At 40.8% G+C, this 25981-nt stretch overlaps 1 protein-coding gene across 1 annotated transcript in view; it reads left to right on the forward strand.

Moving 5' to 3' along the window:
• MAP3K15 (mitogen-activated protein kinase kinase kinase 15) overlaps window positions 1-25981 on the forward strand; it is a gene marked incomplete at both ends in the record, with an annotated part of 99706 nt that overhangs the window by 64575 nt on the left and 9150 nt on the right. The window contains 5 exons of the mRNA XM_008055746.1: window positions 9950-10120; window positions 14483-14595; window positions 14820-14979; window positions 19008-19158; window positions 20589-20696. Of these exons, the coding sequence (XP_008053937.1) occupies window positions 9950-10120; window positions 14483-14595; window positions 14820-14979; window positions 19008-19158; window positions 20589-20696 (703 nt within the window). The remainder of the gene's footprint in view (window positions 1-9949; window positions 10121-14482; window positions 14596-14819; window positions 14980-19007; window positions 19159-20588; window positions 20697-25981) is intronic.

Consider the following 25981-nt stretch of genomic DNA (forward strand, 5'->3'; position numbering starts at 1 on the left):
CCAGTCTGGGTGACAAAGTGAGACTCCAACTCAAAAAACAAAAAAAAAATTACCTTGAACCAGGAGTGGTGGCTCATGCATGTAATCCCAGCACTTTAGGAGGCTGAGATGAGAGAATTGCCTGAGCCCAGGGGTTTGAGACCAGCCTGGGCAACATGGTGAGACCTCTTCACAATAAATCAAAAAATTAGCCAGGCATGGTGGCATACGCCTGTAGTTCCGGCTACTTGGGATGCTGAGGTGGAAGGATCACTTGAGCCAGGAGGTCCAGGCTGCTATTAGCCATGATCTTCATGATCATGCCACTGTATTCAAGCCTGGGCAACAGAGTGAGACCCTGACTCAAAAAGAAAAAAATTGGCCTTGATACTCTTTCAGCAGTACTTTAGAGTAAGTTTCATGGTAATCTTGGGTGACTAAATATTATTATTATTATTATTATTATTGAGTTGGAATCTCACTCTGTCACCCAGGCTGGAGTGCAGTGGCACACTTACAGCCACCGCAACCTCCACCTGCTGGGCTTAGGCAATCCTTCTGCCTCAGCCTTCCAAGTAACTGGAACTACAGATGCATGCCACCATACCCAACTAATTTTTGTGATTTATTGTAGAGATGAGGTCTCATTAAGTTGCCCAGGCTGGTCTTGTACCCCTGGGCTCAGGCCATCCTCTCGCCTTGGCTTCCCAAAATGCTGGGATTACAGGCTGAGCCACCACGCCTGGCCACTAAATATTATTTTAACAACAATGCTACTTTTTTGTAGTTTTAAGAATAGTTGTCTAGCAAGTCAGATGAAAGGAAGTTCTGACAGCAGTCAGCCCCTTGAGTGGTTATTGATGAATGACACGAATGCACAGAAAAGGATTGGGAAACATGGAAGAAGTAGCTATCCATGTGCTAGTTTTCTTGTGCATTTGTGGGTGTGAGGAGGACCCAATGGGTGGAGCACACCTATGGGGGAATAGCTATTCCTTGAGTATTGAGGAAAAGGCTTCTTAGGCAGAGCTAGGGTCTGGAAAGCCATTTGGAGTAAAATGTGAAACCTAGAGAACATCTGGGTCCTTCTGGGTAGGAGTCCCTCGATTAAGCAGAACCTTTGAAAAACTTGGCATAAGAGGAATAGAAATGGCTCCATGTGGCCTGGCCTGGCCTGGCCTCCCCTTCTGTCCTGCCCATCCTGGTTCACGACTCTCTAGCTAGCCTCACCTGCCTTCAGTCTTATGAGCAGCAGTCTGTTCTCACCTGTAGATGTTTGCATATGCTGTTTCCTCTGCCTGGAATGTTCTTTCCCTCATCACTTACCTGATTGAATCTGATGATCCTTCAGGCTCTAGTTTAAGTGTCCCTTTCTGAGAGAGGTTGATATTACAAAGAATACCAAATCTGAACAGGATTTTTTTTTTCTGTTGTTACTTATTCTGATAGCATTTGCTGGTTCCTTTCATAGCACTCACATTTCTGTGTTTGCATGTTTGTTATCTATCATCCCTCCTGCTAGACTGTAAGCATGAAGGAGCACGGGCCATGGTATATACTAGGCTATTATATACCCAGTGCCTAGTACTGTTGTGCCATCCACATGATAGGTACTCAATAAAAATTTGTTGAATGACTAAATGAATGAGTGACTAACTGCATGATCAGTGTGGTATGGAGCTGGAAGAGATCCAAATAATGAGTGTCTGGGTGCTATAGTTAATTTAAGAGTTTGATAGTAGAGGCGAATCTATTGTGTTTTCATTATTTATGTGTGAAGTTATGTTTAAGGACAAACATGGCCAAGTCACACGAATTAAGTATATACAGAAAAATATAAAAACATAATTACTGGTAATACCACCATTCAAAGATAATCATTGAAGTAGGGCATGACTCAAAGCAGGGAATTCAGAAGAGTGGAGATCTGCATGGGGTAGGTCAGTGTCAGTGGTGATGGAAGTCTTCCTAGTGTAGGATCCAAGGTGACTGCAAAAAAAAAAAGTGTTTGATAAGGATTCAGAGGGGAGTAGATCTTCCTGACCCAGGGAACCCATGCCTTTTTGGTGTAGTTAACTTGTGTATTAGGCTAGTGTAACTGCTGTAACAAACAGCCCCACAATTTCAGTGGCTCACCATGATGAAACTTTACTTTCAGTCATGCAATATTTCAGTGTGGATGTGTCCTGGTTGGGCAATCTCTTCTTCAGGTGATTTCTTGATGAACCATCCCCTTCCATCCTGAGACCCTCACTTAGATCCTCAGCTCTCCTTTCAGCCATATGATAAAAGAGAACATGGTGAACTGCAAGAGAGGGTTTTTTGTTCTGTTTTGGACTAGCTTTATTGAGATATAATTCGCATACCATACAATCTGCCCATTTAAAGTGTACAAATCAATGGTTTTTAGCATGTTCACAGAGTTATATAGTCGTCACTACAATCAATTTTAGAACATTTTCATCATCCTTCCCCCCCAAAATTCCATACCCGTTACCAGGCAGGCCCCTTCCTGGTTTCCTTCAATCCCCCTCCTCTTCCCTACGCAACCACGAATCCATTTTGGCAGGCAGTTAATAATACTCCCTATTCTCTCACCTCACTTAATAGCACTAAGAAACCACTAGTCTCTTTTCTTTCTCTATGGCTTTGCCTATTCTGGACATTTCATATATCTGAACTCATGCAATATGTGGTCTTTTGTATCTGACTTCTTTTACTCAGCATGTTTTCAGTGTTCATCCATGTTGTAGCATGTATCAATACTTCATTTCTTTGTATGGTTCTATAACATTGTACGACAAGCCTACATTTTATCTATTGGTCTATTGGTGGGTTGGTCAGTCTATCTATCTATCTATCTATCTATCTATCTATCTATCTATCTATCATCTATCTATCTATCTATCTATCTATCTATCTATCTATCTATCTATCTATCTATCTATCTATCTTTATTTTTGAGACAGGGTCTCACTCTGTTGCCCAGGATGGAGTGCAGTGGCACCATCCTAGCTTACTACAGCCTCAACCTCCGGGACTCAAGTGATTCTTCCATCTCAGCCTCCCGAGTAGCTGAGGATTATAGGCACATGCCACTACACACAGCTATTTTTTTTTTTTTTTTTGAGAGACGAGGTCTCACTATGTTGCCCAGGCTGGCCTTGAACTCCTGGGCACAAGCAATCCTCCCACCTCAGCTTCCCAAAGTGCTGGAATTACAGGCATAAGCCACTGTGCCCAGTCACATTTTACTTATTTGATGGATGTTTGGTTGTTTCCACTTTTTGACTATAGCAGGGAGGTTTGTAGGAGTCTACTCAGGAAGTGATGTTTATGACTTCTTTGTACATTTCACTGGCCAAAAGTCAGTCTCATGGCCTAATCTCACTGCAAAGGAAATTGGGAAATGTGGTCTGGCTGAATTCCCAGGGGAAAAGAGAAAGAAATGAGATTTGGTGAACCTGCTACAACACGCAATTAAGTAGAACTGAATCCATCAATACGGAGATCCCTGGTAACATGTCACAGAGCAGGACCAAGAAGCCAGGCAGGGCTCCCTTTTAGCTCCTGCTGCCTTTATGTGAGTGGGAAAGCCAGCCTGAGAAATGCCCAGCTTTATCTCTGGGCCCACCAGCCCACTGTAGAGCCCAGCCTTCACAGACAGTGCTTTGTGATCCCAGGAGACGGAAAGGTTGGGATGCTGGGAGCTAGGGTGGATGATTTAATACTTTTTCTGCCCTGATACATAACTAGGTCCTATTTGTAGAGTAGGAAAACAACCATTCTGGTTTGTGTTTCTTTGTCACTGCACATTGCTCACACTAAAACTCAGGTCGCCTCCAATTGTTCCCTTCCCCACATGTAAATACAAAGCATCTGTTCAGAGTGGGACACCTGCTTTTTTGTGGCAGGTGTATATCTCTCAGGGTCTCATCAGGAAACAGAAACCGCTCTAAGTGTTTGAAATAGAGAAAACTTAATACAGAAAATTGGTTACACAGGTGATGGAAGAATTGAGAAGCCAAAATGTAAACTGCAAGGTAGCCAGAGATTAATTAGTATCAGCAGGAAACTGCTACCTCCCCTTGGCTGGAGAGACCCAGAAAAGAGGTGATGTTACTAGAGTCCAAGTGCCAGGATCACCTTGAACTACCATGAGCCAACTGGTGGGAGCTAGGTCTACCAAAGAGACATGGCTGTTGCTGGAGCCACCACATGAACCACATCAAGAGGGAGAAAGTATTCTGGCTTCTTCTTCCCTGCAATCCTCCAGTTACTGGCCCCCGCAGTGCTTTCCACTGGCTATGGTTAGCTGAGAGTCAGCAGCCTGGAGGAGTCATCTCCCCTAAATACAGAGCAGGGCAGTGGAAAGGCCAGGAATGTTATCTGAGGACAAGCAGACCAATGACAGGCCCAGCAGGACAGACGTTCAGAAGAACCATTCAGCTTCTAGTATTTTTAAGTCAATTTTATTAAGGTATAATTTACATATGCTAAACTGTAAAATTTTAAGTGCATGATTTGATATGTTTGGCCAAATAGTTGAGTAAGACCCCTACATATGACCCTTCAAGTTGCAAGCTTTCAAAGATATGAACGTGCCTTTTTATGTATTATTTCTCTCCACTAGGTGGCAGTATAGCCTGTTAAATACGTAGAGGGGACCTTCCAGAAAAGCTGGAATTATTTTTTGGAGGATGAGCCCCTTGTGGTACAGGCTTCCCCTGCTGGGTAGGTGTTCTAGGAAGCCATCAGCATCAGTGTACAGCTAGTGCTGTTATGAGATGCTTCTGTGATTTTTTTTTTTTGAGGTTCTTTCAATGCATTTGCCCATTTCATAATGGGTGATGAGCACACCTATCCACACTGCACTGAGTGTTCAGTAGTTTTTGACTAAAAATGGCATGATCCCTATTCTCCACCCTCCCTGTTCACCCAATCTTGTCCTGAGTGACTTTTTTTGTTTCCCCAGATGACAAAGTCCTCAAAGGGAAACGTTTTGCCAGTGTGGAAGAGGTGAAACAAAATGGCAGAAGCACTAAAAGGCATCAAAATGGACAAGTTCAAAAATTGTTTTGAGCAGTGGAAAAAGCATCTTGGGGCACAGACCTCCCCTCCCCCCAAATCTATGCCCTTAGAGTTTCATTCTAAAATAGGGTGAGAAAAAAATATTATTAAAACAGGTTAGGACGATCAGGAGGGCCAGTAGAATGAGAGGTACTCAGAGCAGACCTCATCTATTAGAAAGTGACATGGCAAGAAAAGATTAGAAAATATATGAGGGGAGAGCATTTCAGGTAGAGGGATCAGCATGTGGAACAGCAAGGAGGCTTGTGCAACCGGAGGACAGTAGGTGATGGGCGGCAAGGGAGGAAGTAAGAAACAACTAGCCTTGTAGGCCACTGAAAGAAAATTGGTGTTTGCTCTAAGATGGGAACCACTGGAGAGTTTTGAGAAGTGTAGTGACCTGACTTAGAATACAGAGGATCACTCTGACTTCTGTGTTGAGAACAGATTGTAGAGGGCTAAGAGCAGAAGCAGGAAATGTCAGTGGCTGGGACCAGGGTCATAAGTGTGGGAGTCATGAGGAGTGGGCCAATTTCAGATATAGTTTGAAATAAAAGCCAGTGAAATCTACGGGTTGAATGAGGGATGTTAGAGGAATCAAGCATGACTCTAGCTTTTGGCCTGAATAAGAGGAAAAATGGACTGACCATGAAACAAGAAGGGGAAGACTGAGAAGAGCAGGGGGTTTTTGTTGTTGTTTAGGTTCTTTTGTAGAGATGAGGTCTTGCTATGTTGCCCAAGCGGGTCTCGAACTCCTGGGCTCAAGGGATGGCCTCCCAAAGTGCTGGGATGACAGACGTGAGCCACCGCACCCAGCCAATAACAGGTTTGATGGGACAATCAAGAATTTGATTTTGTGCACATTAAGTTTGAGGTATTAGACATGCAAGGGAGTTTCTGAGAAGGCAGTTTGATGTGTGAGTCTGGAGTTTAGGGGAAAGGCCTAGGCTCAGATAGAAATTTGGGAGTCTTTATAGATGTTTGTAAAGTTATGGCAATGGATGATATCATCGAGTGATCTAGTGTAGTTACCAAGAAAGAGAGAAGGTCCAAGTGTTGTGTTGAGGGATACTCCAAAGTTAAAAGGTCAGAAAGGTGAATAGGAACCAGAAAATTAGACTAAAGTTGGAGAAATATCTGGCAGGTGTAGTGTCCTGCAAATAAAGGAAGAAGGTAGTCCAATTGTCAAGTGCACATGTAGTTCAAATGGACAAGGACTGAGAATTGTTTAGTGGATTTAGCAATGATGCGGACCTGTTGACTCAGAATGCCCAGGATAAGAAGCACTGATGTCTGTGTCTCATCTACACAGATTCAGATTTAATTGGTCTGGGGTATAGCCTGGGCCCCAGGGTTTTTAAAGCTCCCCAGGTGCTTCTAATATGCAGCCAAGGTACAGACCCACTGTCAAAGTTTCCTTCTCTTAATTGTGAAATGACTTTATTGCCAGAAACAGATGTTGCTGACTGATTAAACACAGGAGTTTTTATCTGTAGGCTTGTTCTTGGATACCTTGGGATCTGAAAATGATAAGCAGATCTGAAAGCTGATTACTAACCACTAAAGGGATTAGCTGTTTAGCACCTGTCTTAAAGTGACTTTTAAGCTGAAAATCTCTTTGCTTTTCATTTTTTTCAAATGTTTGATTTTTGTTTTGTTTATACTCAAAAGACCTTTTGTTTTGAATAACAAGGGTAAGCTTCAAGTTAATAAAAAAATTTAAAGAAAATCTTGATATAGCTGGTCCTAAAGACAAACAAACCAGAACTCACATCAACAATTAAGCATTTAGGTGAATCTAGTACATTCTTTTCAGAATTCTGAATGTGTCACACTTCAAAAGTTGACTGATTACAGATACAGAAATTTTGTACCTCATTAAAGTTTTAACGTTTTTCCTATTCTTGCCATAGATGTAATAACTTATCTAAACGCTTTAGTAAATTTGAATTGGGTTGGTATGTGTTGGCACTTAAAAATTAAATAATATTATGGGTGAACTTGCAATAAGAGATCTGGTTTACAAGCAGATTAAACTGGATTCTATAGGACAAAGAGAGGAAAGATCAAATATATTAGAACAAGATCAAGGTAGCAAATGGAAAAAGTCAGAGCTGAAATACAGGCTTAATTATTGCAGGCTTCCAGAAGGATGCCAAGTGTCTACATTAGCCCTTATCAACCTGGGTTGGGTTCCACAGGAGAATTAAGTTCTAATGCCTCATGGCATCCACTGTATGAAATGAATGAATTTCTCTCATTCGTCCAGAATGGGGCTGACCATATACCATCCTTGGAAGAACTGAGAAAATAGTCACTCAAATAATCAAATAATTTTCTCTATGACTTAATGCTGTCATGGAACCACAGTTGAGAAAGACTGTTTTAGGTACTAATTTGTTGTCTTGTATGATGCAGTTTTTTGAGGTACATGTCCTCAGGAAAGAAAGCATAAAACAGCCTATTGTAAAATTACCAGGAACTTAAGAAGAAGAATCTATTTATTCATTTATTAGAATAATTATTAATAAAACATACACAGGACCACCTTATATAAATCTAAGCAATGATTTTTCTGAACATTTCAATATCTTTATAGACTTTTGTCTATGTACATAAGCATATGTGTAAATAGTATTTATTTCAAAGAATGGGATCATGCTGTTCATTTTGTTCAGTTCTTTTCCATGAAATGTTACAGATGTTCTTCTATATAATTACATATGGATCAGGTTCTTTATAATGGTTACAAGTTATTCCATAGTTTGGTTGTTACAAAACATAGTTTACCATTCTTCTGTCAATAGATATTTGGGTGATTTCCAGTTCCTCACTGTTATAAGAAGTACCATAGCAAACATCTTAGTTAAGAAAATTATTTTTATTTTTATTTTTTTTGAGTTAGAGTCTCACTCCATCACCCAGACTGGAGTGCAGTGGCCGCTCCCAGCCACCGCAGCCTCGACCTGCTGGGCTCTAGCGATCCTTCCGCCTCAGCCTTTCAAGTAGCTGGGACTACAGGCGCGTGCTACCACGCCCGGCTATTTTTTTTTTTTTTGATTCATTGTAGAGATGAGGTCTCGCAAGTTGCTCAGGTGGGTCTCGAACCCACGGGCTCAGGCAATTCACTCACCTCAGCTTCCCAAGACATGGGATTACAGGCTAAGCCACCGAGCCCGGCTCAGAAAATTCTTGAAAACAAATTGTATATTATAGATTCTAGAAGTGGAATTGAGTTGGAGTCTCACTCAAATGGTAAATAAATATGGTACCTTTTATATTTTTTGTTTTCATTGTGTAAAATTTCAAATATGTGGGAGGTGGAATCGAACCTCCTCAGTTTTGTTGTCAAAGCATGACATGGAGACTCAGCTTGGGGAAGTGATGCAGCTTTTTAAATCTCGTTTTTTCAAGAATGTGTGTCTCCTGGGTGAGCAGGCACACCAGGGCAGTCACAGCCAGCATATTTATGCTTCTAAAGCGCAAGTTCCTCCCTTGGTTTTCCATTGGCTGAGTACTTTAGAGGTTACATCACTTTTTCGGACAACATCTAAGCAATAATTTTGTACAAATAAGGTAAAACACAAGCAAGTTTTACACAAATAAGGTGAAATACATGTTTTTGAATTTTGATTGTGTCTCATTGTCCACCAAAGGAAGCCTGTCAAAAAAAGAAAGCCCGCTAAGAAAGGAGGAAGAACCAGGAAGTGAAGTAACAAATTGTCATTTTGAAAATGAATTGCCATTTTATTTCTTACAAATATATTTAAAACTAGGGGACTAGTATAATTGTATTAGGCAGACTTCTCTAGAGAAACAGACAAATAGGATGTCTAGAAATGTATAAGAAGAGAGTTATTATGAGAATTGTCTCACATGGCTGTGGAGCCTGGGAAGTCCCATGATATGCTGCCTACACACTGGAGAACCAGAAAAGCCAGTGGTGTACTTCAGTCCAAAGGCCTGAGAACTGGGGATACTGCTAAAACAAGTCCTGGAGTCTGAAGGCCCATGAACCAGGAGCTCTGATGTCCAGGGGAAGGAGATGATGTATGTCCCAGCTCAAGAAGAGAAAAAATTCACCCTTTCTTGACCTTTTTATTCTCTTCATATCCTCGACAGACTGGATGATGCCCACCCATATTGGTGAGGGTGGATTTTCTTTACTCAGTCAACTGATTCAAATGCTAGTTTCACCCAGAAACATCCTCACAGACACATCCATAAATAATGTTCTACTAGCTATCTGGGCATCCCTGAGCCCAGTCAAGCTGACACATAAAATTAACTATCACAATAATAAACTCCCATGTATCCCTTATCCACTTTGATAATTATTAGAGCATGGCTAGTTTTTTTTTTCCCCTTCACTCCTTCATACTCCAGCACTAGATTTATTATGAAGCAAATACATACCATTTTATTCACAGATCTTTCAGTATGTGTCAATAAATGTTAAAAGCACTTTTATAAGACACAATCATAATCTTACCTAAAAGTGAACAACGATTTCTCAACATCAGTGTTCAAAATTTCCCAATTGTGTCATCTTTTGTAGTGGGTTTGTTTTAAACATGATCCAGACAGTCTGTACATCACATTTGGTTGATATGACTCTTAAGTCTTTTTTATTTTATAGACTTCCCCTTCCTCTCTTATTTTTTCCTTTTCTTATGGTTTTGTTGTTGAAGAGAAGATCAAGTAGGGACTGAGTATAATTGTATGAGATTTGCTATGGTGGATCTTAGCAGTTACTACATTTAAATGAGGAATGTTATTTATACTTTTTTTCCTGCTTGAGTGCAGCATCGTTACACCCAATCTTTTAGCAGAACGAATGCATCTATACCACCCTGTCTTGATACAGACATTTTGTAATCTTATAACCTGTATCTTTCAGGAGAAACAGCACAGGTGACCGTGGGAAGGCTCTTCAGGTCATGCTCCAGGTCCTGCAGAGCTGTGATCATCCAGCCCCTGATATGTTCTGCCTATGTGGGAGGATCTACAAGGACATCTTCTTGGATTCAGACTGCAAAGATGACTCCAGCCGAGACAGCGCCATTGAGTGGTAAACCCTCAGCCTAGTCAGTAGCACGTGCAACTCTGCAAAGAATGGAATCACATAGACTGAGGAGGCAGTTATTTTTCTTATGTGTATGTGTGTGCCTGTCTACTGGCAGTGAAAATAAATCATAGTGAGTGTGGTCTGGGAATTTCCAGATTCCTTCTTCTGAGAGAAAATTATAAGAAACAGGGTTTTCTACTGACCACACACTTTCCACAAGTTCACTCACTTATGGGGCAAGAAGGAGGCCTAGCATGCTCCTTCCCAGCTACTGTTTCCAGGAGCTTGTCTACCACCATCAAGGCATTATCTTTCCAGGGATCTCTTCATCCATTCATTTATTCATTAATCAACGCTTATTTATTTATGACTTACTGTGTGCCAGAAACTTTTATAGATGGTGCAGATACAGACACGGCAGACATGAATCCTGCCCTCAGGGACTTTGCATAGTTGGTGAGAGAAGTCAAACAAAGTGACATGAGTAAGGTGTCATGTGAGGGCTGTGGGGCAAAGTTAAGCAGGGAGAAGGATGTAGGAGGGCTAGGAGGGGTGGTCTGCAGTTTTAATAAGGTCAGTGAAGGCAAATAAAGATGTGGAAGTGATGCGAGAGTGAGCTTCACAGATAACTTTGGAGAAATTGTTCCAGGTTAAGGGAACAGCAAGGGCAGAGACTCTGAGGAGGAAGTATGCTGGGCTTGCTTAAGGGTGGTGAGAAGTAAGGATGGCTAGGAGGTGTATCAGCTATTACTTGCTGCATAACAAATAACCCCAAACTTAGTGACTTCAGACAACAATGATTTATGATTTCTTGTGATTCTTTGGGCTTGCCAGGGAGTTAGTTTGTCTGCTGACTTTGCCTGGGCTTACTCCTAAAGTTGCAGTCAGCTGTAGGAATAGGTATGACTGGAAGATCCAAGATGGCCCCACTGGCTCCACATACATTTGGCACCAGCTGTTGCTGGTGTTCCTCAGTTTTCTACCATGTGTTTCTAATTTTGGTAGACCAGCTTTCTTGCTTCGTAGGCAGCATTCTAAGAGAGTGAAGGTGGAACCTGCAGAGCCTCTTGAGGCTTAGGCTCAGGAGCTCATGCAAGGTTACTTCTGCCACATGCTATTGGTTGAAGCAAATCCCAGGGCCCACCTAACTTCAGAAGAGTAGAGGAATATATTCCACTTCTTGACAGAAGCAATAGCAAAGTCACATTGCAAAGGTGTGTGCATATTTGGATGGGAGGAATTTGTGGACATTAAACAGTCTATCACAGGGACAAGGACAGAAGCAGTGAATAGTTAGGAGAAAATTGCAGTAATTTGGGGGAGAGCAGATGGTGGCCTGAACGAGGGTGGTAGTAACAAAAGTGTTGAGAAGTTAAATTCTGAATATATTTTGAAGATGGAGTCAACAGCCCACCTCATCCATTTCCATTGTAAGAGCCATTGGCATTGCTATCCTGCTCTCAATTCTAACTGCTTCTCCCCCTTCTCTCTCTCCTTTCACACATATGGGAAGCTCTGTTCTCTGCCTTCTCTCCATTCACACACACTTCTGGTGATCCCAGCCATTCCCGCACCTTGGGACCCTTAGCTGGAGATCTCCAGCCCAGCCTCTATTCTAAACTGTGACCCTATATGGCCCCCCTCCTTTGGCCATCCGTTCTACCTCAAGATGGTGCTGGTGTTTAAGACTCAACATGTTGAAGGCTGCAGTCATCTCCTCCTCTCCAAAAGGCATGACTTTCAATGTCTTACTTTCTTACTACAATTCTGTATCTTAGGCTTAAGCTCTTAGATAATGTTTGATTACTTTCACTCACTTATCTCTCCATACTGTCAGTTCCCATTTCCAGTTCCTCTGTGAGTCTTACATCACCTCTTGCCAATCCTTTCCCATCACACCACCCTGTCACTGCTTTTTTTTTTTTTTAACTTCTCGCCAGAAATGTTCTAACAGTATTCCAAGTAGGCTCCCTGCTTGATGTCTCTTCAGTCTTTCCTTCATAGATTTATAGCTTACTACCCCTAAAGCTCAAAAACCTACCACAGCTCTTCACTCCCTATGATATAAAAACTCAAACTCTTAGATCACCACTCTAAGTGTTCTAAGCACTTACTCCAACCCACCTCTAGCTCTATTTCCCAGTACCTGGTGTATGTCCCAGGAAACTGAAGTTCCTAAGGAGTTCCCCAAACTCCCACCTCTATTCCTGTTGTTTTCTGTGCCAGGATTTTCTTTCCAAATCACTGCTATCCATCTTTATGACATATTTCAAGTTTCTAGGGCCCTATTTATCTTCTTTGAGTTCCTCTAGACTTGGATATATGTGGTTTAAGGATATTTATCACATTCTTGCTTATATTTTCACTAGTTGTGTATTAGTCTTATCCCTTCCACCATAATGTAGGTTCCTGAAAAATAATGACCTTATTTTATTTTTATTTAATTCCCAGTAGTACCTAATGCACTGTATGGTAGACAGGAGTCACTTGCTATTATAGGGAAGCTAACATTTGCTAAAGCCAAAACAGGAAGCTATGTTCCCACTATGATGACCAAGAATTCAACCCTCAGGTCAAGAAGTTATTGCCTTTGGCTCCTTCAAGAAAGTCACAGTAGTTTTACTTCACCTACTTCAGAAGGTTGTGGCAGTTGGGACAGGAGCAAATGAAGCTTAGTCTTCTGGCCAGGGCATTTTGGCTCTGGATGAGATCTTGGAAATCATCTAACCTAGACCCTCAAGTGCAGATGTGGACTTTGGGAGGTGGGAGGTTGGTCCAAGGTGATGGTGCTGGTCTAAGGTCACAGGGGTGGTTAGTGGCAAATCTGGAATTATGGTCCTGACTGGAGTTCAAATTTTCTCTGCCCCAAAACTGGACCTGTTTTGACTTATGGAGAAGTGACCCTCTCTGTCGTCTTCTCAGTATAACTTTTCATCGTGAAAGAAAATGAAAAATAAAATCCAGTACGATACAGAATTAAAAATTTCTAAAACATACAGGGGAAAAAGTTGAATTTTGTTGACTGAGGTAGGAAGAACTTTCTTGATGTTTTCTGATCTGAAGGTATTTTTATTATACCCTAATGTTTATAAAGCCATATTTTAACTGGCTTAAATGATAACTTCTCCCTTACAGAATTAACGTTTTGTTGATGTTAAATTCTCTTATTGTCACACAAGTGATAAAATTGCTCCTAGTTGTCAAGTTCTTGGTATGAACTGTGCCACTTAAAGACATTTTTGTGTCATGACTTTGTTGATTGAGTCCTTCTTTTTCCTACTTATAATATTTGTACTTGCTCATGGAAGAGAAAGAAACTTCATATGTATAGAAAAGAATAGAGTTAAAATGGCACCATTAAAATGGTATAAAAATGATATTCCCAGTTTTGTATCTTGTTCCTTATCCCTAATGAAGTAGACCCCTGCCCCTCGCCCCCCTTTATGCTACTGCTTTTCTAACTATTTGGGATTCAGGGTTCTGGCAATACTGCTTTATGTGTGAAAAAAATAATTCCATGTTGTGATCTAAGCAAAAAAACCCCCTATGGTTTGGGGAGAAACAGCCTGTAATTGGTGCCATTTCTATGTCATAAAAATAGTCTGTGTGGCCAGGTACAGTGGATCCTGGTACAGTGGAACCTGCCTGCAATCCCAGCACTTTGGGAGGCTGAGGCAGGAGGATTGCTTAAGCCAAGGAAATTGAGACCAGCCAGGGCAACCTAACAAGGAACAGAGATGGGAGTTCGGGGAACTCCTTAGGAACTTCAGTTTCCTGGGACATATAAAAAGTCAAAAATTAGCCGGGCACGGTGGTGTGTGCCTGTAGCCCCAGCAACCTGGGAGGCTGAGGTGGGAAGATTACCGGAGCCCAGGAAGTTGAGGCTGTGGTCAGCCACGATCATGCCACTGCCCTCCAGCCTGGGCAACAGAGTGAGACTCCAACTTGAAAAAAGAAAAAAAGAAAAAAACTCTATGTACAGCTAGAGTCTAACTTTAAAAATGAGATTTGGATATCAAATTGTCATCTTTTGGGATAGGAGAATAGATTTGAAGTATCTTTTGTATTCTCTACTATGATTTCCCTATTTTATGTGATCATTATGACTTTTAAAATTAAAATGCAAACTGTATGAAGAAAAAATGTAAAACTCCCTAGTGTAAGTTACTGTGTTGCTATTATGACATTTTAAAAAAGTTATTTGAGAGTTGCAAGTAGCTGTTTGTAAAGGTGATGAGGGGGGACTGGAAAATGATAAATCAGACTAACAAAAGCTTTCATGCAAAGGTTGGTCTGTACCACTATTTACATATTTTTGTTCTAGTATGATAATATAATATGAATTTGGTGGTTCTATAATTATAGGTATCGCAAAGGGTTTGAACTCCAGTCATCTCTGTATTCGGGAATTAACCTTGCAGTTTTGCTGATAGTCGCTGGACAGCAATTTGAAACTTCCATGGAGCTAAGGAAAATAGGTACAGCTTTTTATTATTACAGATGTTGATGCTTGGCTACACAAATTTGGCATTAAAAATTATGTTCAAATAACTAGCATTCTATTTAAAAAGGAAAATTACTTGCTGATAGCACACCCAGTACAGCAGCCAAAATAAATAATGTCTTGTATCTAAAGGTTGGTACAACATGACAGAAACTAGAAAGGTTTTTCATGACTCTATCTAAAATTCAATTTCTTAAGGTGTCCGACTAAACAGTTTGTTGGGAAGAAAAGGGAGCTTGGAGAAAATGAACAATTACTGGGATGTGGGTCAGTTCTTCAACGTCAGCATGTTGGCCAACGATGTCGGGAAGGCTGTCCAGGCAGCAGAGAGGTTATTCAAACTGAAACCTCCAGTCTGGTGAGTTATGTCTGTGCATTGTCATCGCCCATCTCAACATCTGACCTTGTTCTGAAATGTCTTCCCCAGGGAGAAGGGATGGAAATGCACAAAACAATAATAACTGTCATGTTTCCCCTTCTGACTGCTTCATTAAAGCAAAGTTAGGGCAGAACTAACTGCTCTGAAGGCTCACTTGCTTTTATGTGAAGAGAGGGAGAGACAGAAACACACAATCTATTCCTCCATGCTCTGTCCCTGAGATTAAACTCTCTATCTTGTTAATTTCTTCAGGTTGTCTAGGTCCTCAAGAGCAAAATGCTCTTTGCTACTAGTACATGTTATGCATTGGTGAGAAAGCACCAATAAAATGTTTATCACAAATGAAAACTGGAACTAAAAGACCAATAATAGAGTATAATAAATAAAGTGGTGGCACAGCAACAATCCTGGATTAGCCTGCTATGAAGTCGTTTAAGTATGCGGGAAAGAATGCTTTGAGACATGGCAGTGTGTTCATGGTTTATCGTAGACTAAGAAAAGCCATTTGTAGGATACATTTTTCTTTATCAGTGGTTCTCAAACTGTATCATGCTTCAGGATCAACTGTGTTGATGAAAACACAGACTGCTGCGCCCACCCTCAGGATTTCTGGCTCAGTAGGTCTGGGGTGGAGTCTCAGAATCTGCATTTACGAATTACAAACTGCTGCTGCTTCTCTAGGGACCACACTTTGAGAACCACTGTTCTATATTCTCTCATTTCAATTAAAAATGCGTGTTGGGTATGTGACTTCTAGGAAAAGGTCTGGGAGGGGTGGGTAATACCTGACTTCCCCATAGCCATGAAACTCCATTAGAATTGTGGTTATCTTACTGGTTACTATAATCTCATAATAGATACTCAGTAGACATTTGTATAATAAACAATTGATGAATGAGGGTTTTTTTCCCCTAAATATTGACTATGGTTGTCCCAGAGAGATAATCTTATAAGAAGTTTTTAATTTGTTTTTGTCTTCTATTTTCTGATTTTTCTAAAATGCATATGAATTACTTGTATAACTTTAAAACATTTACTTTTAATGATGTGTGTTCATTTGCCACCTCCTATTTCCCAGTTCAGTGGGTCAGTCTGTACTCCTGGGGGTAGGAATCTCTTTAGTCATATCTAGTTTGAGGCTATTTCTTCCCCAAATGACCTTAAGTTTGACCCCCAAACCACATCAACTTTTTGGAAATTCTCTGAGGCTGACAGAACACAGAGCCAGACTGGGCCTCCAGCCCTCTTGGAATGGCTGTTGTTTGAAGAGTCCTAATCTTGTGGTGTGTTGCTGCATCTGGGCCAGATGGAGCTCACTCCAGTGAGAGGAGACCCCAGGGTGGATATGTTTCCATTATATCAGCACCTGGGCTGATTTATATTGTTGTTACCTGTTGTCAGGAGTCCCCAAGACTACCTACCCTCAAGCCTGTGATATGCTAGAAGAACTCACAAAAGCTGTTATATTCATAGTTATGGTTTATTGCAGTGCAAGGATGCAGGTTAAATCATCAAAGGCAAAGTTTTCAGTTGTTCTCTCTCAGTAGACTCATATAAACAGCACTTAATTCTCCTAGCAATCATGTGTGACAACATGCATAAAGTATTACCAACCAGGGAAGCTCACTAAACCTTGATATCCAAGGTTTTTATGGGGGGCTGGGTCATGTGGGCATGGAGTGCTCAACGTGGATGGTCTTTGTACCTCAGTTTCCAGCCTCTCCAGAGGTCAGACTGATGCAGTATGGCCCAGGGACCCTACTATGAATCATATTGTTAGCATAAACTATCTGGCATGGCCCAAGGACCCAGGTAAATAGAGACACTCTTAGTTGGCAGGATATCCCAAGGGCTTAGAAGTGGGCTCCCAGTGACTAGTTAAGGGCCAAACCTTTCCTTGGAATGTATAGGGTTTGGAGAATCCAGGCCTGCTGCATACCCAAGCAAGTCAGTTGTAGTCTAGCTAGTCTACCTTTCCAAGATAGTGCCAAACTTTGTCTTTAAAGATTATATAATACTGTGATGTTTTCAGCTGAACCATCCCATTTAGTGTCAGAGAAGACATCACCACCACTGCCTGGCCACTATGTTTCAAAAAGTTCAATTTTCCTGACAACAGCAAAGGTAGGTGTGGTCAGAGTCAAGATATTATAACACCAAGATCAATCTGGTCAGATTCTAAGTTTCTAAAAAATAAAACAAAATGAGTTTCAGACTAGAGGTTGCCAGGGGTAAAGGAGAGGATAGGGATGGGAGGGGAGTAGGTATGACCATAGGAGTTCAACATGAGGCGTTCTTATGGGGATGGAAATGTTGTCTGTCTTGACTGTGTCATTGGCAATACCCTGTGATAGCATACTATAGTTTTACAAGATGTTACCATTGGGATAAGCTGGGTCAAGGATATATGGGTTTTCTCTGTATTATTTCTTATAACTTAATACAAATCTAAAATTACCTCAAAACAAAATGTTTAATTAGAAAGATAATGAGTTTGAAATTTTGTCATTTTGTAATTGCTTTGAATTTTGAACCACAGCTGACCCTTAAACAATGTGGGGGTTAGGGGAACAGTCAAAAATGTACCAAAAACTTAACTACTAATAGCCTACTATTGACCGGAAGCCTTGCCAGTAATATAAACAGTTGACTAACATGTATTTTGTAGTTTGCAAAAAGCGCAAGGTCTTTGCACCTGCTGGCATACCTGCAGTGATGGCTTCATGAATTTCCTTTTTTATTTTTCCAATGTCCTTATGCTGGATTCATTTATCTTGAAGTAGCAGGTAACTGCAGTTGCAGGCCTCAATCTATGGTATATATCATGCAATGTAACTTTTTCTTGTCATGTCATGATTTTTCTCTGTTTCTTGGGAGCACTTCCAGCATCACTCGTGACACTTTGTATGGGTCCCATGGTGTTATTCAAGGTTTATGGTATTGCACTAAACACTGTGAAAAATATTCAAGAACCACGTGAAATCACTTTTTACTGTGATCTGCAGTTTACTGGAGAGATGAACTGCACATGAGGAGATGATTAGCATCCCAGGGCATTTTAAGCAGATACACACAACACTTGAGTTCACCACACAATAGCAACAAGAAGTGGCTATGAAATAATTACAGTTCATTTTATGCAGTTATAATTAAATACTGTATCTCTTTTTTGTTTTTTTTGAGTCAAGTTCTCACTTTGTCACCCAGGCTGAAGTGCAGTGACACAATCATGGCTCACTGCAGCCTCTACCGCCTGGGCTTTGGAGATCCTTCTGCCTCGGCCTCCCAAGTAGCTGGAACTACAGGCACACACCATCACGCTCAGTTAATTTTTTATTTTTTTGTAGAGACAAGGTCTCACTATGTTGTTTAGGATTGAACTCCTAGGCTCAAGCAATCATCTCACCTTGGCCCCCCCAAAGTGCTGGGATTACAGACATGAGCCACTGCACCCGGCCAATACTGCGTCTTTACATTTGTTTACATTTCTCTTGACTGCAGATGGTCTGTGTTTGTGCATGTAAATTTTGATAAAACTTTTAATAATAGATTTGTGTATTATGTAGTAAATGATAAAATAGACTGGAATCAAACATATATTTTATGCATTCATGACATGCCTAACTTTTTCTTAATCTTTTAAAAATATTTCTAGGCTACATGGTACATGTGCAACCTTTTTGAAATTGTCACAAATCTCCAGAAAATTTTCCAATAGGTTTAATGAAAAAAGAATTCATGTATAAGTAGACCTGTGCAGTTCAAACCCATGTTGTTCAAGAGTCAACTGCACTTTGGCCACTGTGTCCCAAAATTGGGACTTATTTTGCCTACTGTTTGGGCTTCTTTTAATTAGTTTTGTGACTGCTAAACAATTGTGTATGAAGCATTCATGACATAATATGAATTTAAGTAAATATGTAAAGCTTTTTGGAAACTTTGTTTAAAGGGAGTACACTTGATTTCAGTTTATGAATCTAACTTATTGGTGTTTGTGATTTTTCCAGGTACCTACGATCATTAGTTCAGAACTTGTTATTAATTCGGCGCTTCAAGAAACCCATTATTGAACATTCACCCAGGCAAGAACGGCTTAACTTCTGGTTAGATATAATTTTTGAGGCAACAAATGAAGTTTCTAATGGACTCAGATTTCCGGTAAGATATGCTAAATCCATTTCTTTAAGATTCATAAAAAGAAACTAGGTGCTATCTAATTATTGAGTACTCTAAAAGGAAGAAAATCATAGAGTAATTTAAAGTGTTGGGATAACCACGAATCTTATCTATTAGCAAGTGATAGATCCACTCACTGGGAAAAGTTGACCATATCCTCTAAAGTAGTGGTTCTCAATTGGGAATGAGTTTGTTCCCCAAGGGACATATGGCAATATCTGGAGACATTTTTGGTTGTCACAACTAGGGGAGATGGTGGTGCTATTGGCAACTTGTAGGTAGAGACCAGGGATGCTGTTGAACATCCTACAATGCATAGACCATCCCTCTACAGTAAAGAATTATTCAGCCCAAAATGTAGATAGTGCTGAGATTGAGAAACTTTCCTCAGAAACAATGTAGTACTATTAGCAAAAACTTGGAATTCAAAGTGGTTTCCTGTTAAGCTTTGGTTTGCCTCCAATGCCACTAATTAATATTTAAACCTTATTGAGAAAGCAAAATTGCATTTAGCTTTTCATTAAGTTTTTGTTTCAATTTTATGACCATCTTAGAAGCGATCATAAGTAAGATATGTGAGTGTCTTGAAAATTGAACTTCAGATAATTGTGTTCTATAATTATACCTTGAGATTTTGTGAACATACTATTATAAAAAATTTCACTAAACATCTAATAAAAATTGAGTTGTTTGGAATGATTGTGATACTTATTTTGTTGCTGGGTAATATGTTTTAAAATCTTTTAATTATGAGATGTTTCAAACCTACTGAAAGGCACAAAAAGTAACAGAACAGACACTTGTGTAATCTCTACCCAGGCTTAGCAGTCTTAAACATATTGCTTTGTTTTGGAGATTTATTCCTTCTTTCCCTCCCTATCTCTTTCTTCCTCTTTCTCCCCCCAGTCCTTCTCGCCCTCTTCTTCTCCTTCTCTGCCCCACACCTCTCTGTTAACGAAATAGCACCTTACTGATGGACTGACACCTCCTTTTTTGTCCGCTCGCATCTTTACAGACTTGGCACCTGTGGGTCATCCATTCTACTTCTTCATTTCTATCAAAAATACCCATCATCTCCCTTTTTCTTCTCTGTCACCACCTCAGACAGGCCTTCCCTAGCCATCCTGTCTAAAGAAGCACTCCCCAGTTCACTGTCACCTCTATTCTGCCTTATTTTCTTCAGAGAGCTATATGATGTGAGATGGCCCTCGCTATATGCTTGTCATTCCTCTTTAGCCTTCCTGTAGGCCATGACTTCGGTGCAGTGCTGTATCCTGGGTTCCTAGAACAGTATTTGTCACATAGTTGATTCTCAATGAGTATTTATTGGGTACAGATCTCCCCTCTTCCTCACTGGCCAGGTCTACATGTTTTATACTCCTATGTGTTACAAGAATCTGTTCTTATTTTAGGTTCTGGTGATAGAGCCAACCAAAGTCTACCAGCCTTCTTATGTTTCCATAAACAATGAAGCCGAGGAAAGAACCGTCTCTTTATGGCATGTCTCACCCACAGAAATGGTAAGGAAAAACGTCATGAGCAATGTAATCAATTCGATTTTCAGATAGGAGAGTCTATATTGGAGTATTTGAAAGAACAGGCACCCATGTTTAACTTGTGAATTATGCAAATGTGAGAGAGTATAATCACAGAGAAAAGAAAGTAGATTGTTCCATTTTCGTGTGTGTATGTATAAGTGGGTTCATGTGTATGTGAGCATGTGGGAGGAAACGGGGTTGGGGGATGTGTGTGTATATAAACTTAAAAGCAAATATAGGTTTTTTTTTTTTTTTAAGTTAAGCCATAAGGAAGTGGATAGGGAAAACACAGGGCAAGTCCTTCCAATAAACCTGGTCCCTGTTCCTATCCCCAGTGATTCGGTGGATATCCATTTGTCCTTTATCTAGACTCACTTTTGTATATATGTAATGAACATGTGTTAGATGCCAGGTACATACAGAGGTATTTTAAATTAAAATGTGACCATAAAGCATCTATTTATTGTTTTGCAACTTGTTTCATACATCATGGACAGTTTTGCACATAGCAGACAATGGTCCACCTGATTTTTAAAACGTCATATGCCCTATGTCCCCATGTCATATTGGTGTATTTCCTGGTTTGGATGAACCCTACTTAATTTCACCACGTGGGTACTGATGCACATTAAGGTCCGCCATTTTTAACTCTTGCCAACGATATGCCAGTGTGCATCCTGGCATCTCCACCCTCTCATACTCTCATGGAAGTGTTTCAGGACTCAAGGGTATATATGTTTAAAACTTTGATAGTTACTGTCAAATTGATGCCATTACAATTTATACTCACACCAGCAATACAGGAGAGGAGAGACTTTCATTGCCTGTTAAAGAGGTTAAAGAGATCATAGCAATACTGGGTTGGGGCTGATGTTTAGTGGAATAGCAAATTTTAATCTCTGTTTATCAAAAGCACTTCACCCACTTTTTTCATTCGTCAATTTTGCAGTAATAAAGCAACATCCCCTTTAACAAGTGCATCAGATAGGTTTATTATGCTATATATGTGCTTTTATGGACTATGGGGAGAGTTCTGTCATTAACTTGGCAAAGAAAGATTCTTTTGTTCCTGGAAACAAGAGTGTGACCGATTATGTTTTAACTAGGTAAAAAATAAGCAGTTTCAACCGGGTTTGGTGGCTCAGCCTGTAATCCCACGCCTTTGGGAGGTTGAGGTGAGTGGATTGCCTGATTCCACGGGTTCGAGACCCGCGTGGGCAGCGAGACCTCATCTCTACAATAAATCAAAAAATCAGCCGGGCGTGGTAGTGCATGCCTGTAATTCCGGCTACTTGGAAGGCTGAGGGGGAAGGATCACTGGAGCCCAGCAGGTTGAGGCTGCGGTGGCCAGGAGCGGCCACTGCACTCCAGTCTGGGCGACAGAGTGAGACTCCAACTCAAAAAAAAAAAAAAAAAAAGCAGTTTCATAAAAAAAAAAGAGCAACATTGTAGGTAGGGTAAACATAGGGTTAACTTCATATTAGAAACTCCTCATCAGAAATAGTCATAATATCTCAAGTGTAGGCCAGTTACCTTGTCCAGTAGTTAACACTGGAGCAATCTTCTCGTCACTGAAAATAGAGTCAGCAACCACTGGTGAAGATGGACTGCCCGGATGTGCTTGTGGCTTTTTCCCCCCTGAACTTTGTACATTAAGTATTTGAGTACAAAGGAGAGCTATTCAAACTATAATAAAGTACAAACATGGTGTTCATACAGATATATCTCACTTGAAGAATGCATGTTTCTTCTATTTAATTGGCCTCTTTGTTTTTGGATTTTGCAATATGTTATTGAAGTATAGCATACTTACAGATAAGTGCATAAAGCATAAAGGTACAGTTTGATGGATTTTTACAAAGCGAACACACTGACGTAGCCAGCACGGGTCAAGAACCAGAACATCAGCAGACTTCCCCTACTGCTCAGCCCTGCTCATATTCCCGTTGTGCTGCCTCCCACAAAGCACCCTGTTCCCAGGACTGAAATTCTCATCCCAGAGTCCAAATTTGTTGTTTTCTTTGTGTCATTGACATTGCTGTGATACAAGAGAATTTTCAAAATTCTGATTTGTAATCTATCTTAATAGGTAGAAAATGTCTCATATTTTGATAAGCAGCTGTAGAAAACACTGATGCTATTCAAGTGATTCTTTGTACTTTTAAAACAAAATAGTTTTAAAAATTTTTTTATCTTAAAGATGTGGGATGCAATTCAGGGTTAGGTATACAAATGCTCATTATGCAGATACCCTTGTTGATGAAGTGTGCCCCTCCTCCCCTGGCAGTTTCCCACTACTGCCAATCCTTTTCTTATAATATTATGATAATTGTTCAAGGTCCACTTATGAGTGAGAACATGTGGTACTCAGTTTTCTGTTTCTGTGATAGATCACTGAGTATGGTAGGCTCTAAATCCTTCCAAGTTGTTGCAAAGTCCTTTTTCTTTTTTTTTTTTTTCCTTTCGGCACATTTGATTTCCACAAAATAGTTTTGACCTCGTGAAATTCTACAAACTTTGCTCACCTCATCTGATCCTATTGCTGGCCCTTAATGTAAATTTCCATTGCTACATATATCTTACTAGTTATGAATGTTTTACTTTGTTTGTATATAGTCTGTAATAAGGAATAGAAAAGAACTATATTAGCAGCAAATGCTAGTTTTCCTTGACTGATGAAATGTTTTGCACAAGTGCTCATAGTTGTCAGAGGAAACATCTGAGAGAAATATAAATTGCCTTTTTTTAGAGGAATCCTTTGCTTTTGCTTTCATTTACAATTTTGAAATTCTGCAGATTTTGAAAGCAAGCAGATTTGCCTAAAGTGAGATGACATTTTTCTACACAGTGCTGCATATTTTCCTTGAGGGCTATGGATGGTGGGAAAAGGACACATATATGCATATACACATCCACATGTAACATCACTGTGAAATGAGATTAGGTTCCTGGTTTATTAGCTAAGAATTCAGAAACATGTTGGAAATAAGGAGGCCATGGTATGCTGGAAAATGTTGAACAATCAACTCTCTGGAGACACAGGCTAATTGATAGTGTTTGCTGATTTTCGTGGTGTAAATACTCCCATGGCCATTTCAAACAACCTGCATCAAGTCACTGAACATGGGATTAGGAAGAGATGAGCAGGACCTGCCTTCCCAAACTGATGCTAGCTGCATTCAGCATGCCATTGCCAGGAGACTGCACAGAGCAGGAGGCTTCTGGGTCGTTGTTAATGTTCTGTCTCTTGATTTGGATGCTGGTTGTGGGGGTGGGGGGTGCTCATTTCATGAAATTTTATTGAGCTGATCACTGTCAATCTGTGTGCCCTTTTCTGAATGAATGCTATGTGGCATTATAAAAGTTTAATAATATTTTCTAAAAGCACTTATCCTGGTTTTCTTGATATTCCCCAACCATTTACTGATTCTGGGGCTTTTCAGATAAAATTCAGACTCTTTTACCAAGTGTTTAAGCCCCTCCCTATACAATCCTGCTCCCCTTCTTCTTCTTTCTTTCCAGCTCTGGGTGCCGGTCAAGATGACCTCTTACCAGACCCTGAGCTGGCCCTGCAGGGGCTTCTGTCAGTGCTTTCTTCTCATCCTTCTTCCTCCATGGACTTCCTAGCTCTTGCAAAGCCATCTTTAACTGCCCTTTCATTACTTCCACTAGTCTGTAGGCTACCTGATTGATTGCCTGCATCCTGTACAAAAGTACATCTGTGGCTCGTTATTTGTCAGTTTTTAAATTTCTCCCCAAATATAGAAGCCCATGCATGACTTCTATATGTTTATATCTGTAGGAATTACAGAAGTTACCCCTACCGCCAAATGCCTGTTGATTATGACATAAAAGGAAAGAGGGAGTTGTCTGTGTTGTTTATTTATTTCTTTCTTTTTTTTTTTTTTTTTTTGAGTTGGAGTCTCACTCTGTCGCCCAGACTGGAGTGCAGTGGCCGCTCCCGGCCACCGCAGCCTCGACCTGCTGTGCTCCGGCGATCCTTCCGCCTCAGCCTTCCGAGTAGCCGGAATTACAGATATGCGCTACCACGCCCGGCTGATTTTTTGATTTATTGTAGAGATGAGGTCTCGCCAAGTTGCCCAGGCGGGTCTCGAACCCGCGGACTCAGGCAATCCACTCACCTCAGCCTCCCAAAGGCGTAGGATTATAGGCTGAGCCACCGAGCCCGGCTGTTTATTTCTTAACTAGTAAATCTTCCTCTCAAATCAGGAAGCTCCCCAAAACTACCCTGAAGCAGACCCACCATCTGAGAATACTTTGAAAACTCATGTGGATGTGGGTCAAACAAGGCTCTATTGAATCTGTCCTGGTTCACATTTCTGGACCTGAATCCAAAGGGAGATTCATGCTCTTCACTCATGTCCTCTCTGAGTGACTTCGGACATACTTGGCTCTGAATCACACTCAGCCTTTCTGTGCAGTTGGATTTGATTGGATGGCTTTCATATTTTCATATCCCGTTATCTTTCACAGCCTCCAGTGCCTTCCCATCTCATGCAGAGTAGAAGCTGAAGTTCTGAAAGTGGTCCACAAGTCCCTGCGTGATCTACTCCCCTGAGCCCCCCAACCTCCTATCCCACTCCCCACCTCCCCACTCACTTCGCTCCAGTCACACTCACCTTCTTGTTGGTCCCCAAACATGCCAAGCACACTCCTGCCTCAGGGTCCTTAGACTTGTTTTTCCCTCTACCTGGAACTCTTCCCCCAGATATCTGCATGCCTCACTCCTTCACCTCCCTTAGCTTTCTGTTCAAAAATCATCATCAGGATCTTCCCTGAGCATCCAGTTTAATGACACGACCCCCCACCCCACCTTAATGCCCTTCTCTGCTTTATTTATCTTCATAGCACTTTTTACCCTCCCCGTGCTTTTATTTTACTGCTTAATTTATTGTTCATCTCCCCTCAGTTGTATGTAAGCCCCATGAGGACAGGGGACTTTGTGGTTCTCTGCCGTGTCTTCAGTGTTGGTAACTTACCTTGCCTAGCATACTATAGGTCCTTAATGTATAAATGGATCTATACTCATTGGGAACCATCTTTCCAGTCTGTTCCTGTTGTCATTGCTCCGGGATAATGGGAAACTGGTCACCCAGCTGCTCATGGCAGCTTTCCTGAGCTATATGCTCAATCACTTGGCTCTTAAACTTCCCTTCACGGGGTGACTTAGTTGGTCATTTATGACACTTCTCAAACCAACCAAATTGATTTTCCTACTTAAAATTATTTTCTACAGTTGTGATGTG

The sequence above is a fragment of the Carlito syrichta genome, unplaced genomic scaffold, assembly GCF_000164805.1.
Source record: "Carlito syrichta isolate Samal-C Ts95f unplaced genomic scaffold, Tarsius_syrichta-2.0.1 Scaffold301942, whole genome shotgun sequence".
NCBI classification, from domain to species: Eukaryota; Metazoa; Chordata; class Mammalia; order Primates; family Tarsiidae; genus Carlito; species Carlito syrichta.